The sequence below is a fragment of the Lutjanus erythropterus genome, chromosome 14 (genome assembly GCF_056507025.1).
Source record: "Lutjanus erythropterus isolate fLutEry1 chromosome 14, fLutEry1.hap2, whole genome shotgun sequence".
Classification (NCBI taxonomy): Eukaryota; Metazoa; Chordata; class Actinopteri; order Lutjaniformes; family Lutjanidae; genus Lutjanus; species Lutjanus erythropterus.
Window position 1 is genome coordinate 26,428,145 of NC_139330.1, and position 20,663 is coordinate 26,448,807.

The window sequence follows — 20,663 nt, forward strand, 5'->3', positions numbered from 1 at the left end:
TGCCACTATTATCATTATTCTAATGTGCTTTATGTGTCTATTTCTCAGGATTATGATTGAATAAAATATTGAAATATTAATTAGACAAGTTCTTGATATCTATTTTAGGTACATTAATTGCTATATAATTGAAAAATAATAAAATAATCATTAGATTAATTGATAAATTAATTGATTAGTCATTTAAATAATTGTTAGGTGCAGCCGTAATTTTGATAAAGCATTCAGCATGACGTGGCTTAAGTGATATCCCTCCACTTGCCAACAAATCAGCAAACCCAGAAGCCCAGAAGACCATGACTTCATGCAGTAATGCACTATACAGCATTTCAACATTTAGTACTATCCATCATTTTTTATTGAACAGTAGACTCTAGGGTCCAGAGTCTAAGCCATTAAATTTACAGTCCTGCCTGTTTTCGACGATTGGCAGGATGTAACCTCCTGGTAATCAAAAAACAAAATCTCCTTTGTACCAGGAGGTTTTATAACACCAACAACCTGTTTCTACAGACATGATTACATCTCTAATGTTCGAGTACAGATCACAGCTGAATGCTCTCTCTGTTGTCTGCATTATTCCTATTGTTGAAAATGTGTGGTATGAAAATGAATCTGCTGCTCACTGCCACAGATCACCAGGCTCTATTGTCTGTTAGTTTTCCTAGTTGATGCCATTGTGTGTTTGACGAACAAGGAAACAACTGTGAGTTCTGTCTAAAAATAGTTGTTGGTACTGTTGTAATTTTTAATCAGTATCAAGTTTTTGAAGGACTTTGTATTGCTATACTTTTATTATGAGAAACATTTCAACTTGGTAAAGTGTTGGTCTCTTTGTAGGTGATTCATACTGACAAAACATGCAGAACAATGTAAAACTTTTCACAATAACGTGCACTGAAATGCACTGGTAATGTTAACAGTGATATCCTGTTGGCAATCTCAGAAGGCACCGATGAATTTGTTGCTGTAGTTGTTACTTGATGGTTTGTGTCTGAGAGGCTTTTTAATCACTGTCAGTTTGTTTTAAATGAACTGAACAGGGTCTCTACTTAAACTCCAAAAATATTACTACTAATTTTGGGATTTTTCTGGTCTGTTGCGTGGTCCCCAGTTACACCATAAACTGACAGCTCTGTTTCTCTCTTTCTTTAGGGAAATGAAGCCAGTTACCCCCTGGAAATGTGCTCACATTGTAAGTATTTTCAATCTTTACTTGCTCCAGTTCTACAGGGCTCAGTTTTTCTTCAAAGACCATTTAAATTTCTGTCTGGTATAGTTGATCATCCTTTCCTCCAGAAATTGACACACTCATAATACATGGCATTTGCTGTGTTTTGGTTTCTGAATATTAATGTTTTATATAATAAGTTGTTTAGATTTTTTGTGACGATGAAATCGATGAGCAGGACTACTTCATGGCGACATTTACTCATTTTTTGATCAGTGTAATTTGAGTCCTGTTTTTTGATTGTCAGGTAGTATTTCATTCTGTTGATGGGCCAAAAATCTGTATTATCATCTGGTTATTTTATCTATCAATTGAATTCCCATGTGTGATGTGATGCCTACTATATCACAATAAATGTGGCTATGGAGACACAAAATTACATAATAAGAATTTTTATTCGTAACACTCACCCCTATTATTACATTATCTGCTGTCCTTAGAAAATACTATTTTCACTTCACTTGCATTTGCTCATTTCATATGATATTCCATGTTTTATTATCTCTGCCGGGTGTAGGTGTGTGAGAGAGAGAATGTGCAGCACATGTACATCTGTCCGGATAAGATAGTGTAAAAATACTTGTATCTTATGAAACTAGATGACCTAAGGTACCCATGCTAGCTTGGTGGTTACTAAAAATGCTGCGTAGTTTGGCTAAATTATGGCGAGGGAAAAACTGGCATGGCCATTTTCAAAGGGGCGCCTTGTCCACTCACCTCAAGATATCTGAATGGAAATGGGTTTTATGGGGACTCAAGAGTCTGACCTTTTCAGACATGCCCACTTCATGCTAATCCCACGCAGTTCTGAGAGAAAAGTGCAGTTTTTTACATGCTGTATAAATGTGTTATTTTTGCATACCTAGAAAGCTGAGACTGGTGGTTATTTGTTGGAAATAAATTCAGTTACTCGGGAGCGATCTAATCAGCTCTATGCCAAAATATTAACCTTCTAAATAGCCACAACTTCCACTGGGACATACAGGCTCTGACTTATGAACAGGCAGCATCAAGTTTAAATTGTTTGGAATTTCTGCTTTTATGAGTTACTCCAAAAATGTAGATTTCTATTGTTGTAAAACCACCTGTTGCCTTTTTCTAAATAAATGAAGAAATGTTCTAAATAAATAATGTTTAAAATGATAAGTTTGGACATACAGTCCCATTAATTTTTTCCTAAGTATTTTCCTTATTTATACATTTAGATGAACCCAAACACTTGGTTACAAAACCATTACATTATTCTATGGATCTTATAGAAAACTGAGACTACACTTTACAAAGCACTTAATTAAAAACTTTGCATACATCCTGCTAAGAAAATTTTCACTATACTGTATGATACAAATAAACTTTGCAAATCTCTGTTGTATTGGCAGTTGGCCGTAGATGCTTCATCTGTTGCCTTGCAGAGATCTGTATTCTACTGAGAGCACTCTTTTTTTTATGTATAAGTGATGTGTTTCCAAAATCTTAAAGATTTTTCCTGGAATCAAACTCCTTTTATGTTCTTGGTCATTTTTACAAGATGTCTGCTTAGTAGACGTTGAGCTCCCAGGAGGAGGAGGAGAGCTGAGGATATGACTCACATTTCTTCTTTGTCTGCCTCCTTTACCTTCCCTACCTGATGATACATCGACACGGCCTTGTGTTGTTGAAAAGTCCTCAGAGATGCAGATTTCTTGCTGTGGTGCAAATTGCACGATTTACACCGTGGGGTTGTTGAGAACCAGGCTAAAATGGGTCTGCTGCTGTTTGTGTTTAATGAGCACTGAGACAAAGACAGGTCCCTCTCTAGTGTAGGTGTACTTCAGGGACCATGTGGCTGTTCAGATTGACCTCATCATGTCTCAGAGTCACACATGAATAATTGTTTTGACATCAAAGCTTCATATATATAGTTGTTGCGATGTTTGGTGCTGCAGTTAAAATGTGTAGTAACAGGCAGATGTGCTGGAAAATTTTACCTTAATTTGACTTTACTCTTCTGTTTGATCTTGAGGGCTGTGTAGGAGAGACAAAAAATATGCTAGAATTTAAACTAGAGTATTAATTGCTTTATTTTATGCTACAGAGAAACACTATAGATTAATTGTCCTAAACATATGCACTCAGAAATGGAAACCTACTTTTTCTGTCAATAACTGACCATTCCTTAGTCCCGCTCCTTTTTGCTCTGTGCTTCAATAATAACAATAATAACATAATTTGAGCCAGCTTTGTACCCAGCAGAACCCTGGTCAACTTTCTCCTTTCTCATTTCCTGTGTGCACTATTTTTTCCCTAAGATGGTAAAGGCATGACCCGCCCACTCTGCATTTGATTGGCTTACCCTGATATTCTTACCCAAACCCTACGCAGCCGCACTCTTTATGCTGAAACCCACCAAACCGAAATAAAGCAAGGGTACGTCGGGTCATGACTTTGTATGTCACTTTTACAGCAATATCTTAAAACCATCTTAAAATTTGGGTTTTATTTTCATCATAGACGAGTGTAGCATATCTAGTACAGGAAGTACAGGAAATGGGAAAGGAGAAAACTGACCATGGTGCCAAACAGGGGAGGGTCCATTTATATGCACTGTAGCTTAGAGTGACTGCAAAAACAAAGGACTGACTTTTTACACGTTTTAACTCTTTTAAGCATAATGTGTCATTTTAAGATCACCGGTGTCCTTGTGCTGTGAAGTAACCCAACCAAGACAAACATAATCAAAATGACACTTCTTGTTAGAGTGGGCAGAGACACCCTGTGACTTGTCCATACTTAGATTGTACTACTGTAACATCACGGGGGATAAGACCTTGGCCTGCCAGGCCTTTCAGGCATTGCACCCCCCCAGGATTATGCCACCATGATGAGGGCAGGTGGATTTGGATGATGCATGACCCTGAACTGAACCCATCAAGGACCTCCACATTCAGTCTGGGATATTTACAGTGTCTCTCCATTTATCTGCCGCTCATTTTCTAGCTGTGTCTAGCTGCCTGTCCTTAATCACCACTGTCTGTTTGTTTGTCTGTCTGTCTCTCTTCTGGTCTCTGTCACTGTCCCCTGTTCTGCTTTCTTTTTATTTTTAAAGATAACATACAGGTAAGAAATTATAATAACGTGTTCTTCTGATAAATGTAAAAACATCAAATATCTTCTTTTAAGCAGAAAAAGACAGACAGACATTTTTATACTATATTAAACTTAGTCACTAAATCAACAAACTCATGAGAAAACACTAAACCAAAGCTGTAACATACACACTGAATGAAAGGATGACTTTTACTTCCTAGAATAGTTTTTTTTTTTTCAATTTGCGAGAATGTTCATTTTCTTTTTGTCCTTTTCTGTCTGCTAGTTTCTCTTCTTTGTTTTTTCTCTCTCTCTTAGCCTCTCTTTGGCTTTCTCGCTGTATCTCTGTCTCACCCTCCACTGACAGAGCAGCTGTTCAGCTCATCAAGTGCTTGGACAGGCAGGCATTGGCTGTGAATAAATAAGCTCAGGCCTGCTTGTCAGATAGATTCAGTGTGTTGCACCTCAACCTTACCACCCTCAGTGAGACGCCCACTCACCTGTGGCTGTCATCAGAAACTTCTGACCTCTCTTTTTTTGCTTTCCATAAGCTCCACAGGATGTGTTTGCCTCTAAGAATTGCTTTGGTAGGATGGCTAGTGAAGTAAGGTCATTGTTCTATAATGGAGGATGAATGTTTTTTTGAAAGACCTGCATCCTCTTGTCAGTGCAGTGTCTCACCCCTGCTGGCTTAGCGGAGCTTAGATCAGGCAAAATTTAATGGCCTACTTGTGGGAGCATGCATAATTAGACACACAAACCACACAGACACACACCTCCACACATACACACACACTGCTAAAGTACATGCACGCGCCCACTCTGTACCACCACTCTTCACCACACACACAGCCTCCTCGATGCATCATGCTCTCACAGAGAAACGCAGCAGCGAGCCTGAAACCATCGTAGGCCTGTCTGCAGTCGCCCAAAATAAACGGCAGGCGACTAGCTGGAGTTCCTTGTTGCTAGGGGTTTCCCTGAGGGCGGGAGCCAGAGCCTCTGTTGGTGGGGTGAGTCGGGGGTTTTCTGATGACGGCACAGCTATAAATATATACACCATCAGTGCGCTGTCCTGCTTCGTCCTCGGTTTGCTCTATGCAGGCGTGCTGTGCATTATCAGAGCAGCCAGAACAATCAGCCTAATGCACTGAGGGCTGGAGCTCTCCTCTGTAGTACACACACTCAGCTGTAAGGCCTCCCCTTACCAGCAGCCTACATGAGAGAAGATTGAGGGGAAAGAGAGAGAAGAAAAGTGTGTATGCATCATTGCATGTGTACATGAATGCTCTTTATTAAGTCCCAGAAATGACCAGATTTCCAGATCTGGAGGTAGATCAGAGTGGCTACCTGATAAAAACAATAATAAGACCAAACCACTTTCAACTGGCAGCTCTGTTTGAGTTTGAACATTTGGCATTTTAGCTATTTAAAGCTAGAGTAGACAGTCTATTTCAGAATACACTTATATTATATTTGATTAAATTCTCTTTACACCTCACAGCAATCAAAAATGAAATGCTCTGAAAAAAAAAAAATCTGAGTATCTATTGCTGTTGCAGGCCTGAGTAAGTGTTAGTTAGTTTCTGATGGTTTGGTTTCATCTGTCTAGAAGTAGCAGTAAATGTGCCCCATTTGACATTATTGTTTGGTGGAGCCACTTGTTGAATAAATACAGGTGGACAAGAGCAGCTGTTTTGAGTGAGAGCCTTATTGTTTTATTATTTAGTTAGTTGGATCTTAACTATTATGATTACTATTTTATCGACTCTTAATGTTCAACTATTGGACAAGGAAAATACACAAAATTTGCAACCCTATACCTATAGTTGTTTTTTTGCATCCAGTGACATTACTGGAAGCAGGAAAACAACAGATTTTACAGAAGAACTCAACTATCTTGGTCAATATGGCAGCACTGAGACCATTTACCATCGACACTGATTGGTCATCTACATAAAACTGCCAAATTCACTTTTTTTTTCATGAACACAGTTGTTGTCTATTGGTAATAAAAAAAATTTAAAAGACATTGGCTGATAAAGGAAAATTTAGTATTGCACATTGGTAACATTTGGGAGTAAGCAACAGACTTAAACAAAGAGAGCTTAAAAATCAGCAGAAGTCAAGATATCCGGAGTCAAACAAAAGACAAATGTTCGGTCCTACACTTGCCATCATGCAAATCAGTAGCATCTCTTAAGTAGACCCTGCATGGCTGTCAAGTGCCCGTGTCTTTCAAATTCCTGCGCCCCCCCCCCATGATATAATCTTTATGTTAAATATTATTTTGTCTCCATGCCCAAGCTGAGATAACAACATCACCTAGGTTATTTTTGAACTCCTCCAGAGTCACATAAGATGTCATACAGCTGTTAACTCACCATCTAAGCAGTGCTCCTCATGGTGACCACTGAACTGATTTGTGAGTTCCTCTTTAATGATTGTAATCAGTGGCTTTTTTATCAGCTGGTGTTTGTCTGCAGCACACTCATCCAATATGTTCCCTAGACAACACTCCACCCTCATTGGCTCACAACAACCCCATTATGCTAATTGGCACAGTGTCGTGTGTCAAACTCATGTAATTACTGAGCTGTGCATGTAACCTTCTCATGTTTACCCACCCTCGCACCTTATCTTGTGTGTTTGGGGAGCTATATACAGCAGGGCCTGGGCTGCAATTATCAGTTACATGCCAGCTGAATTTTGCTCTAAATCACTCCCTCCCCTGCTCGTCTCAGTTCAGGTTCGCCGTGTTAATGCAGTCACATGTCTCCGTTAATGTGCAGGGTGAACCGTTTGAGAGCTGAGCGTGCTTAAGAGGACAAATTCATTAATGACATTTTGGGAACATTGTGTTTTATAATTAAACGAAAATGGGGAGGAAAAGCCAGTTGCACTTAGCAGATTTTCTCTTCTCACAGCTGTGCTGCTGTTTAATGGTTAGCCTGAGCTACAGTAGCTGACTGTTAGTTGTGGTAATAATAATGTTGCAGGGTTAAGTAGAACATTTAGTGTGTGGCTGGAGATGCTGCCCAAAAATGTTAAGTTAACAGTTTACACAACTTACAAAAATGCTATTAATATTGGTATTGATCTTGATGAAACAATTCTGATTCTGGTTGAACTAAAGCAAGAATGGCTACAGTTAGTGTAAGTGTCAGCAGCTGCACATGGACAGGAATTAATGGTGCACCATTAATTGAAATATAGAAATTTCAGTATGGCCAAGTGCAAAAAATGTCACATCATTACAATTTTTATCTTTTTTTTTTGGTGAAAATGAAAATTGTAGCATAATCTCCATTAAGAATTTAATCAATTACAAAATGTATTAATCAATAACAGTTTGTGTACCATTTCTTCAGAGCATATATATATATAGACATGTGTGTATATGTATATATGTATATATGTATATATATATATATATATATATATATATATATACTATACTATACTATATACTACTATATTAGACTATTGATTAATTATTAATGTTTTTTAATCTGTTATTTTTTTAATGGCAATTAATCAGTGACTGATTAATCATATTGTTAATGTGTAGGCAAAACACAAAATTTGCAGCCCTAAAACACATGGAATTTGCAATTTAAGTTCAGTATTTGACACACAAACACACACACACACAACTATACAAACATTACAGGACCTTAGAGCAGAAGGAGGGCCATTTGGCCAACTATTACAGTCTTTTTTTATGTTAATTGATGCTTGTGTGTGTATTTGTGTGACAGACATAGTATGAACCTCACATGTGCACTCAAATACTGACGATATACATATGCACATGTGTTTCCACGCGTACACACACCGCATAAACAATTGTTAAACTGTTCTTCCTTCTTTGGTGTCTCTCTGTGTGTATATGTGCGTGTGGGCTACTTTGGGGGGCTAACGGGTGCCAGTTGCCTAGTAACACAGTTGAGGGTGCATGCAGCACTTATGAAAGTGTGTGTGTTGTGCTCTGCGGTGGAGTATATGAGATTATCATAATCATCTCACAGTTACATTGGGTCTCCCTCAGAGCCGCTCATTAGCATAGCAGTGTGAGGAGCCTCTATGACTGTGCAGCCCTCTCAGAAAACTGTTTCTCTCTGGATGGTTTCCCCTTGAATGTTCCATTAGATTAAAATGCATCCCTTAGTCTATTAGTGTTGCTATATTTTTGGTTTTATAGCAGATAAAAGTAATGAAAGGCAGATAGTTCTGTATCATTATATCAAAACCACATTGCTTTCTCTTCCTGTGAAGTGTAAAAAATGTTTCTGCTGAATCATGTTGCACTTGAGCTTACTGTATACAAAAATCCAGTGTACAAAATGTGATTATTGGTTTTAGGGTGATTGCCACCATCATGTAAAACCTACAGCTGTACTGTACCATCATCCATATTCTATCTAGCAACTTGGGACAGAGCTGTGTATTTAAGTGTCAGTTTGCACCATCGCCCACACCATCACAGCTGTCTCTGCTGCCAAAGGCTCAAACATTCAGGCCATGGCCTGATGCTGGGGTTAAAAACATGGTTGTCTCCTCCTCCTCAAGAGGAGGTCATGAAGGAGGCTACTGATCAGCAAGAACAGTGTGCATTTTGCACGTTTCATCCCACCAACTGGATTTTAGACCTGTAATGTACAAACAAGGATGATGTGCAGGATCATACCAAATCGGGCATGAAATTTGCAATATGAAATATTTCGTGTGATCTCAATCACTTTTTATGCAGCGGTATAAGTACAGCTGTTGTTAGGAAAAAAATAAGAGCATCTTCTACCGTTTCTCTCTGGCTCTCATATTTGTGCCCACCACTTTTTCATCAATCATGTCCATCTCAGTCACACAGCTGTCCCCTCAATACAGTGACACTTTGTTCCAGTTTCTGTTCTTCATCTTGCAAGCAAACCAACACTCACTAGTAGTTTTATTTGTTGGACCGTTTTTGGTACCTGTCACTGCACCACATTTTGAGATTTTGGCAGTCAGTACTTGTAAAACCAGTGATCTAGGAATTTAAAGGGATGGTTTTGATTATTTGAAGTGGGGTTATATGAGGTACTTATCCGTAGTCAGTGTATTCCCTGCAGTAGATGGCAGTCGACATTCCACTTTGGAGAAGCAGAGAGGAGTACCAGCATGGAAGCTAAGCAATGAACTGCTGTGGATGGGGTCAAAGCAAAACATATTTCAGCCACCTAAAAAAATAAATAAAATCAGTTTAAGCATATGTTATATTTGGAATATTGTCACAGCTTTACCTTGCCATCAGAGTAGGCCTGAGTGATATTGATGAAAAGTCTATCAAAATGCTGAAGTTTCATATTGATAGGATAATTATTGATCATGCAGCGAGTGACTGACAACATATTATTTACTCCAAAGGATAGAAGTGGCTAAGGTGATAAAAGAAGTGTGTTTTATTGGACATCTTTGTCTGAGCGTGATGGCACTCTCTCCACCAGCGCGTTCCAGCTTCTCCACCTCAGCTGGCTCCTTTCGACACAAAGGGGGGAGTGGTTCTACTCTGCTGCCTCGATGGGTTAGTTTGTTTGTGTTATTGTGTGACTTCAGTGAATCTGAACAAGCCTTTTACAACACTGAAGTCACACAAACAAACTGATAGAGGCAGTGGTAGATCAGCAATCGTGTGTTCTGCAGGGTAAACTTACTTATTTTGCTGACGGAGTTTGGCTGGTTTGAAGAGAGCAATATCTGACTTGTTTAACACCAATTTCCAGACAGAAAAGGCTTTCTGAAGACAAAGTAAAGCAGTGGAATGACTATAAATATAGTATACACATGCATATGATATGGATGTTTTTGGATAGACCTTTTTTAAGTGTCTGAAATATGTTTCACTGCTGACCCTGTCCACAGCAGTACATCGCTTAGTACCTATGCTGGAACTCCTTTCTGCTTCTCGAAACTGGGAGTGTGACGACCTCCATCTACTAGTTAATCTAGTTAATATCCTGACTATACATAAGTACCTCACGTAACCCTTTAAGCCTTTTTTACTGAACTCACTGGAAAGAGTTTGCATAAGAGCATGACATAATGATAGTTAAATCAGAGAATCTCATTAGTTTATCAGGTATTTTGTATGGAGCCTTAAACCTCCAGAACCAAGATTCAAGATCTCTACCTCTTGACCATGACAGTTTTCAATGTGAGCCATATGTTGGATAAGTCAGTTAAACTAACTGCTGTAGCGTAAGTCTTATTCATGAGTTTTGTTTGGCTCAGCTGGGAGCCGTGACTGTCTGTGATGCTGGCAGACTCAGGACTTGTTGTTTCGAGACCGGGAAGGGGACTCAGACTGTGAGAAAGCTGTTGTCCTTGCTACCATGAATAATACATGTACCTACTCACTTGGCAGTTCCAGACAGCAGGAAGGGATCTGAGCACAGTGTTCAGATGTTCCCCGCTCAGCAACTGCACCAAAGTTTGTTATGTGTCATAAACGTCAGAGTGAATTTTTTTCATCTGCAGTCCAGCTTATCCCATTGACCTGACCGTGTAGCAACAAAAGGAAGTTAAACTGTGACAGAGAGCCAGTTAGAAAGATTAACTTCAACATCTGCTGTTTGGAGGAGAGTTCTGGACTTTCTGGACTCACAGAATAATGAGTTTATGCATGTTTTTGTGGTTGCAACAAAGATTTGTTGTCATTATTGATCAATGTGACAATTATTTTCTTGATTAACTGATGGTTAAATACCCATCACAGTTTCCTAGATCCAAAGGGGATGTTTTTAATATCTTTTTTCCTCTGACCAAGATTAGGTTGGTGCTTTTTCTAACCTCCTTGCTGTGTATCTGTTGAACTACACAGGGAATCTAATCTAACCCTGAAATTTCTCAAGTGTTTTAGTCCTGAAGTCATTGGCAAACAAAATAGGAGAGCTGCTCTCTCTGTTGGTCTGTGGCATAGGTCTTGCACCCACCTGCAGAATGTGGGGTGTGTGATATCTACAGGACGTGTGTCAGGAAGAAGCTAAACCCGAAATCACAGATTCATTTATAACTTACAGGTTTATTGTCAGTAAGTATTTGCTATCTGCTCGCTAACCGATAGATGACACTCAGTCCTACACACTGGTTCTTAAAAGGGACAGTTCACCCAAAATCAAAAATACGTTTTTCCTCTTATCTGCAGTGTAGAGGATGGATAGTATGAGGAAAAATATGTTTCTGATTTGGGGATGAACTTGTCATTTTAAACAAACAAAAAAAGACCTACAAGTCTACCACATGCTGCCTTGATTTAATATATATGGCTTTGATTTAAAGGGGGAACTACCCAGTATGGTGATTATATGTAACACTGATGCCCCCGACACAGGCTAAACTGCTATGAGCCAAGCTGGTGTCAATTGTGCTGTGAACAGGAAACAGGAGGCTGCTGATAAGGAAGTGTTTAGTGTCAGAGGACAGCCGTGTGCTCAGCTCTGATAACTCACACCTAGCAGAGACAGAAACCTCGCGGCATATATCAGTTTTTGTGTGCTCCTGTGCAGATTCATCATGTATCAGGAGTTGTCAGGAACTTTCAGTAAACCAGCAACCCAGTGTATGAAATGTGTGTAAAAATCATAGAAATGAGACGCAGTATAACAAACATCCATTGTGTACTGAATGGCTGTTTTCCTATTGATGCACAGGAGAAAAAGGTGCTCATTAATCAACAGGCTGCAGTGGCTTTTGCAGCACCAATTTTGATTTATCAGCTGCTTGCACAGCACACAGACACAATGTACTAGTTGTTGATGTTAATGTTGAAGATGAGCCTTATCCATTAAGGAAAAACAGGACAGAAGGTGACAAAGGGAAAAATTAGATCCTCATTTGTAATAAACACTTTTAATGCCTTGGTCATCAGTTTTCCTTTTCTTTTTTTTTTTTTTTTTTTTAGTTATTCGGATGTACTTTTACAACACTATAACAACCATTTTCAGTATTGATTAATCTGCCAACTGTTTTCATAGTCAATCATCTGGTTTATAAAATATCTAGACAGTGAAAAATGTCCCAGTGGCCTAAGGTGTCTTGTTTTTTTTGAACAGCTGTTCACAGTGTGTTTTTTAGTGTCTTAGAAAGTAAGAAAAAAGGCTGGAACAAGTAAATTTTTGCTTAAAAAATGAATCTGTTACCAAAAAATTGCTGATTAGTTGTCTGTTTCAGTTTTTCAGAGTATTTGATGCATAATTGTGCATAATACATCATTCTGTGAAATTTAACATCTAACTTTAGGGCTGCAACTAACAATTATTTTCTAGATTAATGGATTAATCGTTTGGTCAGTATATCAGAAAATGGTGAAAAATGACCATCCCACTTTCTGAAAGTCCAAGGTGGAATCTTTAAATATCTTGTTTTGTCAGTCCGAACTCTAGAGATATTCAGTTTAATATGATACAAAACAGAGAAAAGCAGTAAATCTCTGTATTTACAAGCCTGAATACATTTTCTTCCATAAGTGCATGAAAAATTACTTTGATCAATTGATTATCAAAATAATGGATTATTTTTCTGTTGATCAACTAATTGATTAGTTGACTAATCATTGCAGTTCTATGTAACTTTCTATCATATTTCCTGGGTCGGACATATTCTCCACCGCCATTGTTTTCTTGCAGCTGCTTGAAAAGGGTGCCAAGTTCAAGACCTGATGTTCAAGCGTTTACTGCGTATAGTATCGTTACTTGTTGATTTTGTGCACTTGATGCCCTTCAGTATAAATATAACTCACTTTGTTATCAAGTGACGTCCTGACAGCTTTACTATTAGACACTGAAAAAACAAAAAAACAATAAAACCCACAGACTGTCCAGTAAAGGAGAATTACATCATAACTGCTTTATAGTATGTGCCAAGGACAATAAATGTGCAGGAACGTTGGTGTAGACACATGTTGACTAAACGCAGTGTACACTGATAATATGTCTGTATCAGGGACAGAAACTGATGTATAGCTGTTGTACAGTGGACTTGCAGATGTACAGGTTAAAATGCTGCTTTTTACTTTTGGGTTCCTCAACTTACGCTGCTGCTGTGGTTGTGTCCATCCCAAATTTCTCTTTCTCACACTCTCTCTTTCCTCCCTACTCCTCCACCACACTCACACTCTGATTAGTCATCAAGCTGATGTAGCACAGCATGTCCGAGCGTTGAAACCCAAAACACAGCCCACACCCCTCTCTTTCTTTCTCACTCCCTCTCTCTCCCTTTGCATCGTATAATAAGCAGAAAGATGGAATAAAATCCCGTTGCTTCAACGTGGAATCATTAACATGTTTGTCTTACTATGTGTAGTGTTATTTGACATATCCTACTTGTACTTAGCACCAGGAGGTTCAAGGTTTTCCACTTGTCAGGTTCAATGTAAATTAATTCTGGTATGAGATGAACTTTACAGTACAGCACACTGCATGATATGACTTTAAGCTTCTTAGTTTTTTCTTTTTTAAATTGATATTTATTTCCGATGTTTTGTTATAACATGTTGGTAGGGCTGCGTACCTGACTTTGATACTGACCAAATTGCTTCAATACCATTTGAGTTTTGAAAAATGCCTTGCCATTCAATAACACATTTCAGTACCATAGTAGTGAATCTCAGAGTTGTGGTTTATTTTTTATTTTGTAAAACTGATTTGACTGGAAAAATGAGCGCTAAAACACCTTAAGTTTAACCACCTTGTGGTTTATATTTTTATTTTCTGAAACTGCTCTAAGTGTGTATAATGAAGCTGAAAAATTAAAATAAAGATACATACTGTAATGTGTAATCTGGGCTCAACAATAAGAATTGCCTGCTTGTGCAGGGCCAGTAAAACGACAAGTTGGGCAAGTAAATATGGCAACTTGCTTCTTAAAAAAGAAGTAATTTTTCATGCATAATGGCAGAAACTGCTGTTTTCAGTCCCTCAGATATGAAAAATTCCTGCTTTTCGTTTATCATTTTAAAATAAATATCTTTAAATTTTAGAAGAAACAAGACATTGAAAGACATCACCTAGGATTTTGAAAAAGTGAGATGAGCATTTTTCTGTATTTTCTGATATTTCACAGATTTGCAGCCCTAGATTAAACATGACAATTAAGTTTAGTCTTTGTTGTTATTTAATAACTGCTAATTAAATAGTTTGTACATGGACAAAAGATTTCTGACTCACTTGCCCAACTGGGCAAGTGAAAGAAACAAACCAATGTTGAAAAAAAATATATTTAGCAGCATACTTTTAAAGAGTAAATAAGTTTACATTGTTTACATTGTAATTTACATCATAAGTCATCCTTTCAGTCTGCTCTTCCTGTTGTTTACATGAACTGGCTGTGCTAACTGAGGTCAGTAAACTTGATCATAACTTAAATGAACTCAGTTCTTAGTCTCATAAATCTTTCACACCTCCTTCCATCTGTTATGTGTTAAGATTAATAGATAGCCCATGTCATTTAGGACCCCGGATTAAAGCAGCCAAAGTACAGTAGTAGTTTGTGGTTGGCCAATGTAATCATGTGACTGTGTGTGAATGAGCTTATATAGTAATTAACAACTGGCTTTGTTATTGCCTCTGGATTACTCCTCCACATTGATCAGTGTACCAGTCAGGGAGTTGGGGCTGTTTCTGATGGCAGGGCAACGAATGATCCAGACGTCTTTTTATAAAATAACACCTGTAGACAACAAAGGCTGTAAGTTTGCAAAAAAATTCGATCTCTGTATTTGTCTCTCTCTGTTCATGCTACCTCTCCTCAGCTCTCTTTTCTCTGCATTCCCTTTTTTCTATTTTAGTTTGACAGCAGTGTCAGAAAAGTACCAGGGTTGGTTTAATGTACTGTTTGCAATCTAGCAATTGGAGCTTTTACAATAGTTGCACCCATTTCAGGTCTCTGTGGAGTAGAGCAGAACAAAATGTGCTGTGGTTATTGGGGGCCGGCAGCTCTGAGCGGTTAGCTCAGTCCTGTGCAGGCCGGAAGTGGTGTCCTTGACCTAGTTGCAAGTAGTGGCTCCTAAAATTTATGACTACTGTTCATGCAGGTGTTTGCAAAGGGTATTTATCCACTGGCTGTAGTGTACTATGTGCGTGATTCTTTATCCTTCTTGGATGAATGTAGCAGCAGGTGAATACTAGTGCACCGGATCATGTTTTTTTCTCTCTCTCACTTTTAACTCATTTTTATTACATCCCTTTATGGCTGCCCTGAGTTTAGGGGGCTATCAGCCCAGGCACCATGCATCTGCCTCCTGCAAACTTTATGATTTGTTTTCTTACAGTTTTGATGATCTCTGAGATGATTAACAACATCAGCCGGAGTCCACAAAGCAAAATGTAAATATCTTATCTGAATTTTGTCCCTGTTTTCCTCTCTTTTTGTGTTTGTCCAGTCGATGCTGATGAGATTAAGAGGCTAGGGAAGAGGTTTAAGAAACTCGACCTAGATAACTCTGGCTCGCTCAGCGTGGAGGAGTTCATGTCGCTGCCGGAGCTCCAACAGAACCCGCTGGTGCAGAGGGTTATCGACATATTCGACACAGACGGGAACGGCGAGGTGGACTTTAAGGGTACGTAATAAACTCTACTTGTGTGGGGAACTACTGATGCCTAATTTTACAGCTTTATTATGGTCTATATTATTTTGAATAGTAGTCAGCTTGTACCGATATCATATCAGCAGTGCTGTGGTATCTTTCACAGACTGTAATCACAGCTTTAACATATTGCAGAAGTTCTTTCTTGAGATTGCTTTACTCTAAATTCAGTGTTCAATGTTAGAGCACCACTATCACAGTTAATATGTTGTTGTGACTTTAATAGAGCACCCAGTTCCCACAGGAGACTTTCACTTATCTGACTAAAATAAGGCTCTGGTAATGTTTTTGGTTTGATAAGAAGTCGTCTTTTTAGGCCTCTCACACAGAATAGATTTGCTACGTGAATACAGAGTACATAGAGTTGATATTTAGCATTGAGGCTAGTGGCTTCATTTGCATGCACACTGATTTGCCTCTATTATTCTGAATGTGACAGTATTCAGAACTGTAAAAAGCATATTACATTTTGATAATTAGGCCTTATTTTGAATATAGCATTTTCTAATCAAGACGTGGGATACGTTGGTATTGTTCAGGCTTTAGGAACATTCTTTGGACATGTATATAGCGCATTCAGAAATTGTGTTTCACTTGGAATTTTTATTGCAGTTCGCAACACACAGCCTCTTGTCTGCTAACGGTCTCCTCTGCATTGTAAACAAGCCAGCCAGTCAACAGTTTGCAAGACACAAGAACCAAAAGAAAAGCCCACATTTCTGATCAAAAGGAGAAACTTAGACTTGTATATCAATTGGTTTTTGGATTACCACAGATATCTCAATGCTGACCTTTTCAAGAAGGTGGTTGAACGAATGAATGTGGGAAGGCACAGTCAAACAAGTCTGCCACCTGTGGAAAACACAGATTTAGTGCAAAGAAGCTGAATGGCTCTGGTGATTCCAGCCACTTTTCCGTAATCAAAATATGTGATGCTGCATGTAAACAGGAATATTGGTATATTCAATTTCACTAGCTATGTAAACAACTTAGTAGAAATATTGTTTTTTTTTTTTTCCAGAATAAGATCTGCACATTTTGTGCATGTAAACCTGGTCAGTGTTACTTCATACAAGCTAGCACATCCTAGATACGTATCTGTAAAACAGAAGCTCAAGAAAGCAGTTGCTTTGAGTTGACATATTTTAATGCCGAGCTACTATGTAGTAATAATAATAATAAAGAGTGTGGAGGAGATTATGACCACTTATCTATATACCTATATATAATTTGACATTAGCTAAGGTGTTCAGCATGTTTGAGTTTCCCATGAAGTCAGTATAATTGGGAAAGCCTTAATGTGAAAGGACTGGGCAAGACAGTAGTCATGTTTAGAGCCCTAGAGCCAACAAACATGAATTAACTTCTACTGGAGACCTAAAAGACCAAAAGAACAGCAACAACTAGGCAGAAGTGTGAGTATTAATATTTCACCAGTCTGTAAATCAGCTGCATGAAATCATCACGAGGCAACAACTGTCATAACAGAACTAAGAACGGCCAGTACAAGAACATAATCCACCATTAATACCATTGCAATTACAGCGCATCTTGTAGGTAGATGGTGGCAGCATAAGGGAGCATAAGGGTTCATGTTAATACTGTATTAATGTCTGTGATGTTCTGTACTGCAGGGGCTTATAGTTTTTTTTCATCCAGCATCATAAAGCAGCTGTATCATGGTCCATTAGCATTTAGTGTGATTTGAAGCTCATTTTCTGTAATAAAGATTATTTAATAGCAGGATCCATGTCAATGCACAAATACACAGCATTTGAGTAGTGAAGGAAATCCATCTCCTGAACTGAATACATGACAGAATTACAGCAAACCCTTAAAGATAAATGTTAGAAAACCACACCTGTTGTCCTCCATGTTTTAAAATACATAATTATCTTAGAAGTCTAACTATAATGCTTCACTAAAAATAAGAAGATCTTCATAGCTAAGGACTTTGCACCCAGCAGTCTCTCTTGTCTCTTGACTGTTCATTAAAGGAGTGCTTTTTTTAATGTGTTTTAAAAGATCATAAGTCTTGAAAGTCAATAAAATAATAATTGAATATGAAAATTAGAAAAGTTTGGGAAAAGAGTTCTTATACACGATGTACTTTCATTTCATGTTTTGTGATGTTTGTGAGGGATGCAGCACTATCAAAAGCTCAATGATGAAAAATGGCCTTTATTAAATAATTAAGCCAAGGTGTTCAGCATTTATAAAAACTAACTTTAGCAGTAAATACTTAATTGCAAAACAAAAACAGTGCAGTGGTCAGTAGCAGTCCTTTTATAAAATAAAAGTAATTAAATAATCGGTAGATATTGTCACATTTTTTTTATTGCAGTATTAGATTGTTACATCCCTAGTGTTTGTTGATTTGAGTGATCAGCTCTGTCTTTTTTGTTGCCCGTTGCATAGAACATATTCACAGTTTATATTAGGTGTGAAGCCCACAGCACTGATTGTTGTTCTCATCTCCTCTCCCAGAATTCATCGAGGGAGTCTCACAGTTCAGCGTCAAGGGGGACAAGGAACAGAAGCTTCGATGTAAGTAAAGCCGCTTCTTCATTAAAACCACATGTGGCCAGAGGTAGCACCTCTGGTCTGAGGCCTCTTATCCCCAAACACGTCTGCTTGTTTTGCTGCTCTGGGACAAAAACCAGCCGGGGCGTTGTCCCCTGTGTCTCCCCTGTTCTGTTTGCCTCACCTTGCCCTACTGCTAAAAAAAAACCACCCTCTGGGGAAAAATGTGTAATTGTTGACAGTATGCAAAATTCACTTTTTGGCTCAACAGCTAAGAGCTCAAAACAGAAACAAATATACACCTGAATAATTATTATTGAAGCCAGGTTAATATATGTGGAAATGTCACCATACCAGTTTTCAGTGCTCCTCTGTCTCTACAATCAAGCTTAAGGCAATTCAACTGCACTCAAAACAAAGAGCCTGGGAGGAGGTTTAACGACTGCTGCTTTTAGTGGAGCCAGTGAAACTGGAAGCTAAACAAGAGCATGTTTGATAAGAGCTTATTGTTTTGGTTTGCTCAAGAGTTTACCAGGGACAAAGTTTAAGAGTAGGTAAAGACGAAAGACTTTATGTAACCCAGTCTTTCAGATGTTACTGTCAGCCTGGCAGATGACTCTTTTGAGATGAATTTGTCACAAGGTTTCTGGGGGTTCAAGAGTGTAAAATCCAATTATCTGAAAACACGTAGGGCTAGGCATTAAATAATAGCTCAGTATTTTTTGGCTTGCTTGGATTTTTCAATATATAATCTTGATATAGTCATTTCACACTATAATTTTGCAAATGGAGATGATCTTCTAGAATATGATGCACTAATCAGCAGTATATAAAGTAGGGCTGGGTGATATGGGCAAAGGGAAGACTATTGATGCTTCCATTAACTGTTAACACAATGAGATTTTTGATAAGTAATCATCAGTAATGTGTATATAATGATTAAGTGGACAAAGACAAATAAAAGAACAGCTGGAACAATCTGCTAAGTTCAGAAAATGACATGTCTTTACTGTAATGCAGCATTTAAAATGAGGAAAAGACAATACTTATATCATAAAATGATATAAACTCTAAGAGGATATAGCAGTCATAATGGTCTTAGAGGGTCTTAATTCTCATATACATACATTTGGTGCTCTGCAGTTGTTGCTGTGTAACTGATCGACAGTCCTGTCTGTCTCCCCCTGCTTCTGATCCTCCCCTCCCTCCCGCTACGCCCTGCACCACAGTCGCTTTTAGGATCTACGACATGGACAAGGACGGCTACATCTCCAATGGCGAACTCTTCCAGGTGCTGAAGATGATGGTAGGCAACAACCTGAAGGACACGCAGCTCCAGCAGATCGTGGACAAGACCATTATCAACGCAGACAAGGACGGAGACGGCAGGATATCCTTTGAAGAGTTCTGTGCAGTAAGTCCGAGCCCTCCCAGGGTATTTTTGGGGGCGGTGACATTTCTGCTGATGCAGGCTGTTATGGTGAAGGCAAATGTCAAAGGGGCAAAAAACTGAAACAGATTTTTGCATAGGCTCGACGGCACTGGGTTTCAGTTTCACGCCTCCTGTTGAAATACGGTGTCACAAGGGCTGTAAACATCGGCTGCTGAGTTCTTGCTACATATGATGGGGCACTAAAAATACTGAGCTGACACTTTGACCGTGTTAGACTACCAGAGTATTAGAGCAACAAAGCAACAAATAAAAGATTACATTTATTCTACAGTGAGTCCACTCCATCTGAAGCTTATCTAACACATTTACAATGAGTCCAACTGTGAAATAAATTTGTATTATAGTGACTGACTGCAGTGAGAGGATCACTGCAACACTGAGGTGCAAAAACCTTCACAACACAGAATGTATTTCTCTTGTAAAATTAATTCTTTGTTGAACTGGACCCAATACTCAGGCCTTGATTAAGTAAAGGTTGCATTATTAATAATTTGCTTAAGCCACCAAACACTCTCAAACTCTGAAAAGGATAGTTTGGATTATATAATGTGGGTTTGTATGAGGTACTTATTGATAGTCAGTGTGTTAGCGACAGTAGATAGAGATGGACACACTCCCAAGTTGGAGAAGCAGAGCAGAGAGGGGCACCAGCACAGAAGCCAAGCAATGTACTGCTGTTGACAAGGTTAGCAGCAAAAGGTATTTTAGCCACTTTTTAAAAAATGTCCACCTAAAAAAAAAATCAGAATCAGTTTAAATGTATGCTATAT

The 20,663-nt window shown here is 38.5% G+C and overlaps 1 protein-coding gene across 2 annotated transcripts in view; it reads left to right on the forward strand.

The window, feature by feature from the left end:
• LOC146315661 (calcineurin subunit B type 1) overlaps positions 1–20,663 on the forward strand; it is a 42,251-nt gene that overhangs the window by 16,225 nt on the left and 5,363 nt on the right. Inside the window, exons 2-5 of one of the 2 annotated variants that reach the window (XM_084735750.1) lie at positions 1,156–1,195; positions 15,714–15,890; positions 18,405–18,464; positions 19,670–19,854. In XM_084735750.1, coding sequence (XP_084591876.1) covers positions 1,156–1,195; positions 15,714–15,890; positions 18,405–18,464; positions 19,670–19,854 — 462 coding nt within the window. Of the gene's footprint in view, positions 1–1,155; positions 1,196–14,891; positions 15,020–15,713; positions 15,891–18,404; positions 18,465–19,669; positions 19,855–20,663 lie in introns of those variants that run through there. The other variant, XM_084735749.1, reaches the window with a different exon arrangement.